Genomic DNA, 17,270 nt, shown 5'->3' with positions numbered 1-17,270 from the left:
TGATGTGCATCTGTTAAACCAACCTTGCATCCCAGGAATAAATCCCACTCGGTCATGACACACAATCTTTGATACATGTTTGGATCCTGTTTGCTAGAATTTTATCGAGGGCTTCTGCAAGTGTGCTCATCATCAGAGCCGCTGGCCAACAGCGTTCTTGTGTCTGGTTTTGGTATTAGGGTAACACTGGCCTCATTACATGAGTTTGGAAAAAAATCCCTCTAGTTCCTCCTCCCACATGGTCTTTTTGGGGGAATATTAAGAAATCTGGCATTGATTCCTTCAATACTTTGTAGAATTCAGCTATGAAGCCATCTGGTCCTGGGTTTTTCTTTTGGAGGAGGCATTTAATTACTGCTGCAGTCTATTTGTTATCCGTCTGTTCCGGCCTTCTATTTCTTCCTGATTCAACATTGGTATGTTTCTAGGAACTTATCCATTTCCTCTAAGCTATCTAATCTGTGAGCATACTTGTTCATAATAGTCCCTTGTGATTCCTTTTATTTCTGAGGTATCCATTATAATGTCTCCACTTTTATTTCAGACTTTATATGAGGTCCCTCTGCTTAATCTAGCTAAGTCTCTATCAATTTTATTTAAAAAAACTTATCAGTTTGTCAATTTATTCTATAGCTCTTCAATTGCCTATTTTATTCATTTCTGCCATCACCTTTATTATTTTCTTGGGTTTAGCTGTTCTTTTCTAGTTTTTTGATGTGTAATATAAACTTTCCTCTTAGAATTACTTTTGCTGCATTTCACAGGTTTTGGTACATTGCATTTCCATTTTCATTTGTCTCAAGGTCTTTTTAAATTTCCCTTTTGTTTTATTCTTTGACCCACTGGTTATTTTAATTTACACATATTTATAAAGTTTCCAATTTTCCTCCTGTTGTTGATTTCTCATTTCATGCCATTCAGTCACTTGATGTAATTTGTCTTCCTAAATTTGTTTTGTTTCGTGACTTAATATATTATCTATCCTAGAGAACATTCCATATACACTTAAGAATGTGTGTCATGGGCTGGGATTGTGGCTCAGTGGTAGAGCGCTCACCTAGCATGCCTGGGACCTGGGTTCGATTCTCAGCACCACATAAAAAAAAATAAAGGCATTGTGTTGTGTCCATCTACAAAAATGATTCATTCTCTCTCTCTCTCTCTCTCTCTCTGTCTCTCTCTCTCAAAAAAAAAAAAAAAGAATGTGTGTCATGCTACTTTTGAATAGAACATTTTGTACATGTCTGTTAGATGCCGCTGAACTAAACTGTAGTCCAAATTCAACGTTCCCCTGTTAATGTTTTGTATGCATGATCTACCCATTGTTGAAAGTGGGATATTAAAGTCCTCTATGATTATTGTATGGTTATCTACTTCTCCCTTCAGACCTACTAATAATTGCTTTGTGTTTTAGGTGCTCCAATATTAGATGCATATAAATTCAAAATTATTCTTGGTAAATTGACCCCATGACACTTTTCTTAATGTCTCATTCTGTATTATATACAGCCTCTAAAACCAAAGCCTGTAGCTACAAAGAAATCTTCTTTTTATCTCTTAAATCTTGTGTTTTCATTATGGATCATGAATTAAAACTGTTCCTAAGAGCTAGACTTTTCAGCAAGATGAACAGGATCTTAGAATTTAAATATGCCCCTTCCTAAACTTTGTATTCAGAATTAAAAAAACAGGGCCTCCAACTGCTGATCTTATGAGGCCCCCTAGTGCTCACAATGTAGATGGAATCAATATTATTTCAGGAACACCTTTAACCATTAAATTAGCTACAGAATCAATTTGAAGCCCATTTTTTAAAAATCTCTTTGTGGGAAATCAATAATGCAGATGAATGTATAAGACCTAATTCAACTTGAATTATTTTGAGTCAACTGTCAGAAGAAAAGGCCTAGAAAATCCTAAGCAATAGTTAATAAGACTATTTTTCAAAATTATGGTAACATTCCATTTTACTTTTTATTCCTTGATCCAGTTAAAACTATTAATGCAACACTGTATAACACCCAAAATAGCAAAAGCTTTAGATAATAATACATTAAACTTAAGCCTTCTATAAGGAGTTTATCACTTGGATAACTTTTAAAAATAAAAATTAAGCCAGGTGAGGTGGCACATGCCTGTAATCCCAGCAGTTTGGGAGGCTGAGGCAGGAGGATTCAGAGTTCAAAGCCAGCCTCAGCAAAAGTGAGGCACTAAGAAACTCAGTGACACCTTATATCTAAATAAAATACAAACTAGGGCTGGGGATGTGGCTCAGTGGTCAAGTGCCCCCGAGTTCTATGCCCAGTACCCAAAAATAAAAATAAAAATAAATTAAGAAGTCAATGTGCGTTATTTTGCTCGGCAACTGGTCTATCTTCTGGAATTTCACAGCACCTCCTCTGTGTCGCCATGTTTCCTGTATCAACATTCGTCAATGGCACTCTCCTTTTTACCTTCTCATCACTGCGCCTTCTACTGATAAGAAACCCTGGTGTTTAGCCAGCAGCTGGAAATGTGTCCCAGTGACACCCCCAAGCCTGCAGCAGTGCACCTTCCTGGGAACCACTAAGACCCAGAATTTCCACCCTCGACGCTGGGAAGACACGCTCTGCACCTCTCTACTGCTCTTCCTCTCTCATCGTCCCCAACTCAGGAGGACAGACAGGCAAGGGACACCAGGGGCGTCACTCATGTGTAGCTGTCCTCCTGGGAGTGGCCGCAGGCTTCCCAGAGAACACGCTCTCCAGCCAGGAGCTGACGCCTTAAGCCCGACTGCATGGACTCTTTCTAAACTGTACAATCATCTAGAGGAGGAGAGAGGCATGAGCAGTCGACCATCAACAATATAAACTACAAAAGATGATCTCTTTGATAACATAAATCTCACTTTCTGCTTCTGAGTGGAAGAAAAGGGAACTGAGCCTTACCCAGAATACACTTGCACATATATCGTCCCCTGTGTGCTCTACAACAATAAAAAGCCAGAATAGCCCCCACAAGATCCCAGGTTTAGGTCACTCATCATTTATGTCTTAAACTTTACCTCAAGTGGATAAATCTTTATCTTCTAAATTATAAAAAATGTCCGTGAACGTATAAATCAAGGCCTAATGAATATTGTTTTTATGCCACTTATTAAATAACTTAAGGCAATTTTATACACTCAGGGAAGCTTCACTGAGTGTATAAAATTGCCTAAAGTTATTTAGTATCTTTGATAACATAACTTGTAGAAAATTATCGCATTTGGTAGGACAAAGCCCTTTTTTAAATTCAAGAACATATATCTAAGACTCTTCTTAAAACTAAGTATACTTTAGATTTATTTTAAAGCACATCATAAATCCATATAGGACCATGTAAATATGTGAGAGTGTGTATTTGCTTTTTGCTTGGCTAGTAAACTATTTTTTTCTTGTATTACTGTGGGTTTTTGTTCTCTTTTTCTGTTTTTAATTTGGCATTTAAAAAATGAAAGCATGATTAATATTTAGTATCTAACCAGTGCTCACAAATCATATTCAATACCATTGACAACAGTCCCAGAATACAAATCTGCATTAAAATAATTCCCTAGACTAAATTCTCCATCACTATTCAACAGGAACTACACATACAGGAGGACTCCAGCTTCACGCAGCATTTGGGCTAATTTTCATGTTGTTTTTTTTTTCCTTTGAGTTAACCACCGTGAGTCTTTAACTTAAAGTGTGAGTTTCTGATGAAAAAAAAACATCCTGTTGGTAAATTCTGAGTCCTACCATGACCTTATATTCTTTGATGGTAGCTCGGTACACAGAACTCTGAAGGTTGGAGAAACCATGGACTAGGACAGACCTGCATTCAGCCTTTCTCCCTGGAGCTGTGAAAACATGGGTAGCATATATAACTTCTATGACCCTCAATTTTCTCATTCAATTTAGAGATAACCCTTATCTTTCTTATCTATAAGAAAAGAAAAAAATGTGAGAGCCACAGCACATAGTAGGTGTACAAGAAATTACAACTGTTATTCTGATTAGTTCTAATACAGATGAAGGTCACCATGGAGTCACAATATTGCTACAACAATATTTATTTTAAAAGATACTCAATAACATAATATATTTAGTGTCAAATCAACTTACCAAGGCAGGAGTACAAACCCTGGCTTATCCAAGCTAATATGGCCAGAGTTATAAGGTCCCCAAAACTGGCAGCAATGGGTGTAGCGACATTATCAGGATTTATACCAGTCTTCTTTGAACCAACGATAACTCCAACCATTATTATTCCTAGAGGAAAGAATGTTCATCACTTTCGATGTTATGATTTAAAGAAAATCAATCCCTCAAATACTGAAACATACAAGACAGACAAACAATATCTCAGTTCCAGAGAGACTGCTTGGATAAGCTGATTAAGCAATTAAAACATTTTATCCCAATATCATGGCAAAATGCCTTTCAACAAAATCCAGGCAGAGCTCACAGATCTGAGAAGTTCAATGTTGTACTTAAAGACCCAAAAGTGACCATGAAATTATGTTAAAGCTAAAATTTTGAATTTAGTAATGTGTGTGTCTTAGGATTTGATACACACAAAAGACCTAAGATTTTAAATTTAACCCTCAAATAATGTATGAAAATGCCAGAGAAAGGTGAGTCATACGCAAGGCAACTGGGAAGAAGACCAACAGATTTGTTCCCATATGGTAGCTAGAAATGCTTGATTCGTTATATTCTTTAGTGTTGAAGTATTAAGAAGCAGGAAGTAATTAAACTTGAACACCAGAGTCCAGAACACAAGAAAGTCTTTGGAAAAGATATTCTTTAAACCCAAAGTTTGTTTATAATTCTCCAACAGGATAACAGAGGATGAAAATGTGACTGTGCACTTGCACTTTTGAATTCTTATTTTCTTGAATCAGATACATAAGAGGAAAATGATAACACTTATGTCTATACCCAGTTGTACAGATTTTCTCATTGAAATACATTCGTTAAGAGGATGAGGTACAAAGAAAATTTTAAATGTCTATGTGCTAACCACAGCACATAGATTTTCAACTCGAAATCTAAATATGGCTTTGGGGAGAAAAAAACAGAAGCTGGGTGTAGAGTCACACACCCATAATCCCATAGACTGGGAGGCTAAGGCAAGAGGATCACAAGTTCAAGGCCAGCCTTGGCAATTTAGTGAGGCCCTGTCTCAAAATAAATAATAAAAAGGGCCAGGCTGTTGCTTAATGATAAGGATTGAACTCAGGGGTGCACAAACACCAAAAAGAAATAAAAAATAAACAATTTCACTGCACTTTTAGAATAAAAAGACTGCAAATATTTTTATTCCAGAATACTCATTACAGATAAAACTGAGGTCCTCAAGAACAGGTTTCAATACGTGCCTGAAGTCACATACCTTATGATTCTAGGCCAATGGTTTTTAGTGTACCATATATAAAGTCAGTACTCTAAAGAGCAGAATTTTTGTCTTAAGTCAAACAATGCATTGTAAATTATATTCTGGAAACTTTTTCAATCACTGGACCTTACCCTTTTTACAATACCACTGTAAAGGGGGAAGAAAGCAATAGCAGAAATGCTTTTAGAATATGTTATATGATAATCCTACAAAATATAATGAGGTGTGGTGAGACAGACCTGTACCCCAACTACTGAGGAGGCTGAGGCAGGAGGATTGGCAAATTTGAGGCCAGCCTGGGCAGCTTAGCTGGACTTTGTTTCAAAATAAACATTTTTTAAAAGGGTTGGGGATGTAGCTCGGCCAAAGAGCACTTGCCTAGCATGTGTGAGGCCCTGGGTTCAATCCCCAGTGCTGCAAAACAATAATAATCCAACAAGATATGATTACATAGAAATCTTTTTTCCACAATCAACACATGGGAAGCTCTCCTATGACAGTGCTACTTTTATCTTTTCAGCTGAAATTAAAGCATTTTTTGTGCATCATGGCTCAGTGCAAAGAGCTGAAAGCCAGGAAAGTTGGGTTTTCATTCTGATTCTGCCACTAACAAGTGGATATAATTGGACAAGTTGCCCCACCTGCCTGAGTCAATTTTCTCACGTACAAAATGTGGTTAATGGCATCTGCATATATTAAGATGGTCAAAAAGGTCAAGTAAAACTAGAAGATACAGTGTTCAAGGTAAGAAGCTTTAACCAAATGTACAGTTGTTTTAAATTTGAATTTTTGATGGTTTTGAAAATCCTAGGCATTTCAAACACTTGCTGGACTGAAAAATTTCAAACCTCTCTAAATGACACAAAATCAGAAAGAAAACAAAAGTTAAGGAGCCTAAAGAGAGTGCTAACACCGCAACCTTTTTTTCTTTTGCCAGAAATTTAATTTCCCAATAGCTTCATCTCAATCATTTCTAGTAATTCCATATAGAAATAAGAAAATTATATCCCTGAATACTATTCCATAAGAAGCTAGTTATCAAGCGTAAAGTTCACATTAATAAAAAAAAATCCAACTGAGAAGTTCTAAGGCAGTTAGTTTTTTTAACTAGTTCTTTAACCATCTATAGCCAATAATATGCTATCTTCAGAATAAGGTTATTTTTGTACTACCACAGACAGGAATTTTTTTTTTTTAATATGAAACTTAAAATATTTTTTTTAACAGAGGGACTGCTTTTGAAACTCAGAATTCCTGGAACACTTGTTACTCAAGAGACAAGCCAGTAAATCCCCTGCATGACTTCCAGGAAGTTTCTCAACTTCATTTACAAAACAAATGAATGCTCAGGCTATTTTCCTGATTTATTTGGGAATTATACCAGGGCATCAAAGGCCAGGACACAGCCTCGAACAGCCTGCTCTGCAGTAAGGTTCATAAATAATGAAACAGAAATATATCTGAAATAAGATATGATTGAAGCTTGTGATAACTTTTTCTGTTGTTTTCATCATAAATATCATTTGAAGAGAGAGAGTCATCATCTTGAGAAATAAATCGTTTAAGAGCAAAAGATTACAGACATTTGCAAATCCGCTCACCCTGCAGAAGAGATGCGATGAAGGCGGTGGCCACGCTGCTGGAGCACAGGAGGATGGAATGATCCAGGTAATACTTTCCCTCTGGAATCCAGCCCAAGATGATCGCTGCCACCGCTGCTAAAAAACCCACGACTGTTGCCTGAACCTAAAAAATTTGTTACAAAATCCAACTGAATTAGTAATTTAAAAAACTCTCAGAATCTTTCCTATCTAAACATTACATACAAGAAGCCTGAAGACATACTGCCCCTGGTAACTGAGTCGTACTGCCTTTTAAAGAAGCTACTATATTTGAGTTTCATATTCTCAGAGAGTGGGCTCTCAAACTGCCCTGATCTGGTGGCAGCAGAAATGGAATGGGGTGCAGGAATCTGTTTTTAATAGTACCCCAAAGGACTGATCCACAGATCATCTAAGAAAACACTAGTTTTAGGTTAAAGAGGGCCCCACCCAAGGTGGGAAGCAGGCTCACCAGGCAGCGCTGGGGAGATTAAAATCAAATGATAGGAGCTTGAATCCTTCTCTACCACTTAACCTCAGGGCAAGTTATCTAAGTCCATTAACTCAACTGGTATTTATTCAGATTCTACCAAGCACAAAGCACTGAGATAGGACCATGGTCAAAATGGACTCCCTGTCTCAGTGGGAAACAGATGTTAAAAAATATCCTCACAAATAATCACACTTATGATTAGTACCATATAAGCTTGAGTTCCAGCTGCACATGATGGTGCATGCCTGTAATCCCAGCTGCTCAGGAGCCTGAAGGAGGATTGCAGGTTCAAAGCCAGCCTCAGTAACTTAGGGAAGCCCTAAGCACCTTAGTGAGGCCCAGTCTTCTAAATTAAATTAAAAAAAAAAAAAAAAAAACGGGCCGAGGATGTGGCTCAGTGGTTAAGCACCCCTGGGTTCAATCCCTGATCCCCGCCCCCAAAAATGTTTGAGTTCCCTACTCTGTAAATGACAATGATAATATACAACTTTGAGATTCAAGTTACATAAATAGTTTCCGTAGTGCAGACACAAAGCAACACTCAAAATAACTTCCACTAAGAAAAGGCATGCAGACGGCCGACTCAGGCCACCAGAATGACAAAGCTACAGCAAAGCCCACGGGAATCACTTTTCCCAGTGGTTCTTAACTGTGTGTGTGTCATGGCCCCTCTGACAACCTGGTAAAAATTCTGTAGAACAGAGACCTTTCCCCTAAGAAAACACAGAACACTCAACATCTGGAGTGGAATATCTGGGTGTTCTCTAAAGCCAATCCATGAAATGGGGTCAAGGGTTCCAAGTGATCGATCCCTGCTGCAGGATGACCCCATTGTACAGAAAATCAACAGAAAGGCCAGGACTAAAGAGCCTAGATATCCTGCCATCCAGCCCCACAAGCTTTGATTACAGTTCCTGTTGACATCACCCACACCTCAGAGCTGACCTCCAGGTATGAGAGCCACTGGGGCTGCACAGTCATTAGACATGTCAGCATGTTCATGCTGGTTAATAAATAACACACACACTTCGCGCAGTAGAACTAAGTACTAATGTAAATTCCAGCACTGTGACTCCAAGTCCTTCCTGGCATGACCTGGTACGCATGGCAAGGGAGCCTGGTGCAGACATCATGGAATGTGAGTCTAGGCACGTACATGCATCCGTAGATCTATTTCTGAGGAACTGGAGGCACATAGCTGAGCTGAGAAGTCCTATTCTGTACATCTGCAAAAGAACGACTAATTGGAAAATGATTAATGTGCCCAAGAAAAAGCAAAGCCTGGGTTCAAGTGGTAGCTGGGTTTAGAAGGGTCTCAGGGCATGGAGGCTAAACAGGGGCCACAGGCCTGAATAGACCTTGGTGCAGGCTACATTCCTCCTGGAGAGCCGGTGGTTCCTCAGATGGTACCGGGGGCTTTGCAACTTATGCACAGTCCACGCAGCTGTTCTGCACAGTGGTGAAGAAACCTGTAGCAGGTAATCTGCTGGGACCCAATTTAATAGCAGAGAAGCACACTCCCTCCTAAGGGCACCTGGGCCTCCTGTCTCTACTCTTCCCTCCTCTGTCTCCAAAGCCCACCTCCAGGAAGGGGAGCACAGGCAGGCCACCCTGCACCCCTCTCCACGCTCAGCTTCTCCTTCACAGGCTTTTGCAGGTGAAGCCTTTTCCCCAACCCCACCCACACCTCTTTTTGGTGGGAGGTATTAGGGAGTTGAACCCAAGGATGCTTTACCACCTTAACCACATTCCCAGCCTTTTTTTTTTTTTTTTTTTTTTGAGATAGAGTCTTGTTAAGTTGCTGAGTGAGGCTAGCCTTGAACTTGGGATCCTCCTGCCTCAGCCTCCAGCTTTGCTGGAACTACAGGTGTGACCACACTCAGCAGCCTGTCGTCTTAGCCTCTGTCCACTGGAACTGAGTCCCAAGCAACTAGTGCCTCCCCAGCTGGCCCCGATGCTGTCCTGGTGGGTATGCTGGTGTTCCTGTTCTTCATACATGGATGACGGAGTGAGGCAGACACGGGCTTTGGGTTCTGGCAACTAGGATCAGCAAATCCCCAGCCATTGCCAGCACCCATCCTGACCAGAGGTTGCAGGGATCAAGGATGACAAGGGAAAGGTGTGCATTACGAACAGAATGAAAATTAAAGCTGAGATGGCACCCGCTGCTGTGGGCAGCCCTGCAGCCCCAGCTACTGCAGCCCCCGCAGGATCACGACTTTGAGACCATTTTGGGAAATTTAATAAGATCTTATCTCAAAATGGAAAAACAGCTGGGGATTTAGCTAAGTGATAGGGCACTTGCCTAGCGTGTGCGAGGCCCTGGATTTCATCCCCAGTACTGAAATAAACAAAACAAATAAATAATGCTGAGATGGCCATTATACTAAAATGATTTGATATATAATACAACTCATTATTTCATATGAGTTTAGGGTATTTAAAGAAGAAAATCAAATCTATTTTCAAATACATTAATATTTTGGATATTTGAATATGGTATTAAATATTTTTATTATCACCCCTGCACAGATAACAAGTTCAAGTTTAAAAGGATTTTAGCCTTCTCTAATATAATACTGTGATTTGAAAGACAAAAAGGAAGCCCAGAAGGGCTAAGTAACAAAGGTTATACAGCTGGTTAATGTTAGAGCTGAGGTTAAGATCCCAGATTTTATCTCCAACCCTGCAATTACACAGGTATTTTTTTAAAATAACCACAATCCAAAAACTCCTTTGTCTTTAAAATACACTACATAAAACCATATTCCTGTAACCAAATTCTCCACCACCTCATTAAAGTTCCTGTGCATCCCCTCAGCTAACCCTAGGTAGAGAATTACCATAGGTAGCTGCAGTCTTCTGCCTCAGAGATGGGAGGGATGGGGGAGAGGCAGTAGAGGTACTCACCTGAGACCTGAAAGCCATAGATTTCATAGAATCCAGTTTAGTGTTTATATCATTGGCAACTGAACGCATTCATTTATATCAACACTAGTAACATCAAATTGAGGAAAAGTCAAGACAAATGGCTGACCATAATATACAGAACTCAGTTTCATTAAACAAATACTTTGAAAAATTAAAGTAGGCTGAGCATGGTGGCGCATACCAGTAGTCCTGCCTACTGGAGCGGCTGATGCAGGAAGATCACTTGAGCCTAGGAGTTTGATACCAGCCTGAGCAACACAGTGAGTCTGTCTCAAGGGTAAAAACAATTAAAGTAGAAAAATAGCACCTAAAAAATGAAATGTTCCATATTTATTTGTAAGATATCAACACAAATTCTGGCTTTATCACATAGTTATGAAATAAAATATTTATATATCTATCTTTTATATTTGTAAGCATCTGATTAGTTTCTAGAGAAAAAAATGACTCCTGGAGCTCAGAGGTGTCCACTAATTCCATTATTTTTTCAAGGTACTAAATGATTTCAAGGTACTAAGTGATTTAGTACCTTGAAAAAAGTCAAAAATGATAGACTTCCCAGCACTACAGTTGACTCCATTCCAGAGGTGACCCCAAGACCAGTAAACACAAGATCTGTAAACAACTGTGTGCCACTTACCTGCTTTAAAGCCAAGTTGCCAATTATTAGGTTCCACTTTTCAATGGGTGAATCCATCTTCCCAATATTTACCTGTTAAGGTGGATATTTTCATGGATCACTGAAAAAAATCTATATGTTGTTTACTTTGCTTAAATAGCATACAAAGTCTTAAAAGTACAAAATAATTCTGTAGTAAGTCTGGTAAGGGCACCTGTACTTGAATATAATTCTGAATTCACTCCATCTACCATTCAGATTGGCTGTGATGCTCAGGGGGACTTTTTTCTTTAACCATCTTATAAGAACTAGTGGCCCAGTTAGTATTACATATATATATATAAATAACATTACCATGTATCACCCTAAAATGCTGAATTCTGTGTACTGAGGGTCAATAAATAATTACATAATTTTGAGCTGCTAGCATTTAATTTCATATCATAAAACTAATATAATCTGAAGAATTGTTAATCAAAAAACAAGATTTAAACAAATCGTTCATATGTATATAACCTACATTTGATTCATGACAAAAATTGTTAGCAATAAAAATTCATTTGGTTCACAAATTTTGATCATGCACCTCACTAATTAAAAAGTATACATCTTTCTTCTAAATAGAATACTTTCCAAAATAAGATTATTCACATATTCAGTGTCTCTGTGAGCTAGGTCATATTTCTCAACTACTTAATATTCAAAAAATGTACAACTAAGACTGCCAAGTTTTCCAGTCATTTGGAAAGCAATGAGCAATCATTAGTAAAAATCCTATATTAAGCTGGATTTTCAGTTATTCATCACCTGGTCATAGAAGGTTTTCAAATGTTAAAAAAAGGTTACTGGGTGAATGGGTATAGAGGGAGGTACACAGGGTTATTATTTATGGATCGTTTCAAACAAGTACAAACTAGAGCTTAGCTCATGGCTTCAGACCAGCGGGTTCAGGGCCACATCAACATTCCTCTACCAATTGGGAATACAGACTCTATTCTGTAATTTCACTCCAGATTTTAGTTTCAAAGTTTCCAGCAAATCAAACATTGAGATTTCTCAGTGTTTCAGGATAATTACTCCTGCAAGTCTTTACTGATATATTTCTTGACTAAAGCTGGGAATCTAAAGTATTGATAAATTCATGTTTGCAGTTCTAACAACCTGGGGCTCTGCTCAAGTGAGTAATAGAAACATGGGCAACACCTGAAGAGTGCATTCACCTCAGGTTCAGAGTTCAAGAGCAAAGCATGAGAGAAATTAATGCTATTTTGAAGAATTCTTAAGAGAGGTGACTGTGGCTATGGGAAGCAATCTCAGATGAGTCTACGAATAAGAAAACATCAACCCTCCAGAGTGGCTTAGTGAGCCAGGGAGACAGGCAGAGTTCAGGGACCAGGAAAAGATCAAGGGAGGTGGGGGTGAAAGGGTGAGGGAGAGAGAGCCAGGTTCACTTGGTGCCATGGCCACTACATACCTCAAATCCCTGTTCCTATGACTTCCGGTCACAGTCTACATGATGGGAACATACCTAAAATCTGGAAGGCATAAGCTAAGCAGAGGCCACTATCTTTGGCAGGCAGGCAGCCCTGGGAGGCACCCGGGCCTTTGCCATAAGACACGCTTGGCTTTTTTCCTCTGTACCAGTGGTAGAGTGCCCTGGGTTCAATCCGGCGGTTCCACTGATTTTCCCTCCACGCATCTTCAATTCCCCAACTTCCCCACATTTGGTAGGCCCTATTATAACTATAGCACACATCTACCATGGCTGCTTTCTGGACCAAACCCAGGCTGATAGTTTATTAATTTAAATAGTGTAAGATTGTACTCTATATACAAATGATGAGGGTTCACACTTTCTAAGTCCCTTCTAGATCTAGATGTCTCTGGATCTGCAATCTTTTTATTGTAACATAAAATAATCAGTAACAATTAAAATGATATCAAATTAAAAGAAGAATATATTCACAAATAAAAACATTTTTATAAATCAATATTTTAGAGAAAACCAAAAAGAAATGTCAGCCTAAATTCACTTTTTAGGGAAGACAGTAAGCTACAGGCATGCATTAGGAGTGGTGGGGGAATGGCCAGACACAGGAAGATGACCTGTTGCCTCCATCTTGGAAAAACTACACCAAGAACAGGGCTGACCCACCCTCCTGTCCAGTGGTCAGGGATAATATAACCACCCAAGCTTCTTCAGAAGTGGAGGGAGAAGTAGGGGTGTGCTGTCTAAAGGCCTTTGGCCAACCTACCTTTGTTAGATTAGTTGACCTGCTGGTGCTCTCAGCAAGAGAAACCAAGAACTGGGAAAGTGATAAAGTGTAGGCAGGCGTGATTTGGTAAAGATTTCTGACTAATCCATATTTATTCAAATTACATATATCTTGAAGCATTAGAAAAATAGGCCAATATGTTTGCAGAGACACCAACTCGTTCACTCATTAAGATGCATCTGTTTGGGGCTGGGGCTGGGCCTGGGCCTCATTGGTAGAGCACTTGCCTCACACTCACAAAGCCCTGGGTTGGATCCCCAGCATCACATACACAAAAAAAGATGCATCTGTTGAATTCTTAATGTATTTTCCCCTTTAGTTCTTTGGACATGTTCAAAACTGCTGTTTTAAAAGACTGTTAAATTCACCACCTGGGCCCACTGGAGTCCCTTTCCATGGATGGATATGAACCACACTTTTCTTGCAAATGGGTCACACTTCTGTTTCTTTCTACATCTGATGATATTTTTTGTTAAAAACAAGCCAGTGTTGACAACATAGGAGAGTGACTCTGATACCCGTAATATTCTAAAGATTGCGTTTTCCTTCTAATTAGCAGTTAATTTGCTGAGAGTCAAACTACAGAGTCTTCTCTCTCCCAGGATGGAGCAGTTCATCTTCTACTTGGTTCTTTTGACTATGATACTGCTTTTCAGTCTAGCCCTTTGGGGATCATTTCCATACCTATGTAGTTTAATGGTCAGGCAATGAGTTGGACAAAATTTGTGGTCTAGTTTGGAGTTTACCCTCTCTGAGGTTTCTCCTGCTTCTGGTATTTCCCCATGTATTTCCACTGGCTTTCTTAGCTTCAAGTTCTATCATCTGATACTTCTATCCAGTAAAATTTCAATTCTCTGCCACAACAGCTATGCATAAGGTCACAGAAGGTGCTCAATCAAAACATCCATCAAGCAGCCGGGCTCAGCGGCATACTCTGTAATTCCAGGAACTGGGGAGGCTGAGGCCAGAGGAGGATGGCAAGTTTAAGGCCAGCCTGGACAATTTAGTGAGACCTTGTTTCAAAAATGAAAAATAAAAAGGGCTGGGGCTGTACCAGTGGTAGAGTGCCCTAGATTCAATCCCTAGTACCCCCCCACACACACACACACACACAAAAGCAAAGAGGAGGGAGGAGGAGGAGACAAACAAGTAGGGAGCAGACAAATCTCAGTGAGTGAGCTGGTCTTTCAGACGCAGGCCCCTCTCACATTTCTGCCCACTTGTTTTCTTTTTTCTTTTTCTGCCAGGCTCACACTCAGGTCAGGCCTGTATACACATACTTTTGCAGTTAGCCAAAGATTTGAGCAGATCTTATATTCCGACTTTGGATCTTACCTTTCTGCACTTCTAGAATTCCCTCCCTAAGTTTCCAGCTCCCCTTGCCAACTCGGAACTCTATCTCTGCCACCTGGAGCAGGGGAGACTGCGTTTTCTGCCACACGAGATCCAGGGACTGGGGAATGCCCTCAAGCAAAGACATCTTGCAAACACTGCCATTCTTAGTCATGCTCTTTTAAGGGAACTCAAAATTCTACTTTTTCACTTTTTATTGCCATGGAATAGTTTGTCTAGATTTTGTAACTGTATTGAGTGGCAGGGAGAGTTCACCCAGCCAATTCATTCTGCCATTAACTGGAATCAGAAACCCTGTTATATATTTTTACACTCAGTCTTAGCCACAAGTCTAAGAAGCAATGGATTATATATTTATATATTTTATATATCTTATACAAAACATAATACACTCAAACACACACAAACTAATATCTTTCTGAGCACACAGGGCAACACACATGTCCATTACCCCGATGGTGGTGATAGTTTCCTGAGTACATACTAAATATCAAAGCACCCAGACTATAGGCTTTAAAAATGTGCAGTTTATGGTATGTCAATTATACCTCAATAAAGCTGCGAAAAAGGAGGGAGCTAAAAATCCACCTGATTAAAACAGTTTCAGATTAAACATAAATAGTTCTACTCTGCAAAACTGACTGAGGGCTGATATTTTTAACTTAAGAAAGATGTATTAAAATGTAGAATAGGAACATGCAATCCCATTTGTACTCACAATCAGATTTCACAAAAATTTAGAATTTTTTCTAAACACATAAAATTTAGAATTATGCCGAATTTGGGAATAATACAGAAATTTAAGTCAGTTACTAATAATCATTATTTGGACTTTAATTTTTTATTATCTTAGAAGCTTTGCAATTGAAATTGGAAGTCCAACATACTACAGGAAGAGGCTTTGTCAACAACTTCTGCTACAATGTCAGCACCACAAAGGCAGATACATTTTCTGTCTTATGACTGAGCACACAGATCCATGCTTGGCATACAGTAAAGACCCAAAACATTTTTCAATTAGTAAAATAGAAAGGTAGAGCATTGCCGGGTGTGGTGGTTCACACCGTAATCCCAGCAACTTGGGAATCTGAGGCAGGAGGATCACAAATTTGAAACCAGCCTGGCAACTTAGCAAGACCTTGTCTCAAAATACAAAATAAAAAGGACTGGGGATGTGGCTCAGTGGTAGAACACCCCTGGGTTCAATCCCCAGTACCAAAAAATGAATAAACAAAAATAAAACAATAAAGAATATTACAAAAATAACTTCAGAGAACCGAGAGTTCTCTGAGAAGAGATTTGAGGCAACAGAAATCAGTTTTGCCTGGAGTAGAAAAGGGCTAATAAGATTCTGCCAGGCAATTTGCTCCTGGGAAACAGATTCACAGTCTTCTTTTTTTCTTTCCTTTTAATTTATCTTTAGGATACCATTTTGACTCGTATCTAGCATTCAGAAAGAGAAAATTTTAGACTTAAACTAAAGAACTTAAACTCTAATTGAAACTATTAAAAACTCCAGAAATAATTGTGCTTGGTTTATTTTCCAATTGTACACTACTGCCACACATCTATATGAACATCTATATAAAAAAATTGAAAAAAATCTCTATATATAATTTTATATACACTGTTGAAAAATTAAAATCCAGGAAAACTAGTCAAGTTAATCATTGTATCTTTACAAATAAATTTGGACTTATGTAAGAGGGCAAGATAAAGCTGATTTGTATTCATCACTATTTAATTTCCTTGGTGAAATAGGAAATCTATTTTATTGAAATATCTTTTCATCTAGTTTGACGGAATAACAAGCTCTAAGGACAAGTGACCTTCAATAGACTGAATGAGTAGGCTGTCTCTGGGGTCTGAGGTTTTAAGCTCTCTGTCTTTCTACTTATTGAAGATCCACCTTATAATCCTATAAGCTCATTTGTCCTGGTTCTCCTGGAGATAATCATAAAAATGATAAAACAAAAAGATTAAAGTAATCACTGACTGGCCTTCTATAGCTATGATTTTCATTCCTAATCTTAGAAGTAAAAATGAATATTTCACAGAAAAACATAATAGTTGAAAAGAAGTATTTTTTAACATATAAAATTTTAAAAGCCAGGGCTGAGGCTGTGGCTCAGTGGTAGAGTGCTTGCCTAGCATGTGTGAGGCTCTGGGTTCGATCCTCAGCACCACATAAAAATAAATAAATATTGAGAAAAAAGAAGATGGTGGCAAGGGGAGTGCATTGCCCCCGTGTGCTGCTTCACTGTGTGGGAGTATGACAAGTCAGGACGGCTAAAGGCTATCTTGTTAGGAATTTCCAGCAATAGTGGGGTGCTCTGGAACCTGGAGGAAGGATTTCCATCGCATGAGTATCGGCTATGGGGACTCAAACGCGAGAGGTTTGTCGCACGGAGGGTAACACTGCTTATTCAGCAAATCGCCCCGCGGCTAGAGTCTGCAGCGCGCGCTGGGAAACGAGGAGATAGCGACGCAGGGATACAGCGCTGCAGTTTCTGCCAGCCGTGCAAGCACCGTACTCAGGGCTGAATTCTGGGTTCGAGACGGGGGAAGGAAGCGGTCCATCTCCGTTCTCCACA

General features: G+C 39.1%; 1 protein-coding gene across 2 annotated transcripts in view; it reads right to left on the bottom strand.

Moving 5' to 3' along the window:
* Window positions 1–17,270, bottom strand: part of Slc41a2 (solute carrier family 41 member 2) — a 135,950-nt gene that overhangs the window by 61,411 nt on the left and 57,269 nt on the right. For both annotated transcript variants that reach the window (XM_048802829.1, XM_015482823.2), the window contains exons 5-7: window positions 11,069–11,140; window positions 7,005–7,149; window positions 4,128–4,274 (exon numbers count right to left, since the gene is read on the bottom strand). In XM_048802829.1, coding sequence (XP_048658786.1) covers window positions 4,128–4,274; window positions 7,005–7,149; window positions 11,069–11,140 — 364 coding nt within the window. The remainder of the gene's footprint in view (window positions 1–4,127; window positions 4,275–7,004; window positions 7,150–11,068; window positions 11,141–17,270) is intronic.

The sequence above is a fragment of the Marmota marmota genome, unplaced genomic scaffold (genome assembly GCF_001458135.2).
Source record: "Marmota marmota marmota unplaced genomic scaffold, marMar, whole genome shotgun sequence".
Lineage (NCBI taxonomy): Eukaryota > Metazoa > Chordata > Mammalia > Rodentia > Sciuridae > Marmota > Marmota marmota.
Note: the sequence above shows the minus strand (reverse complement) of the source record. Positions and strands in the feature narration are given on the sequence as shown.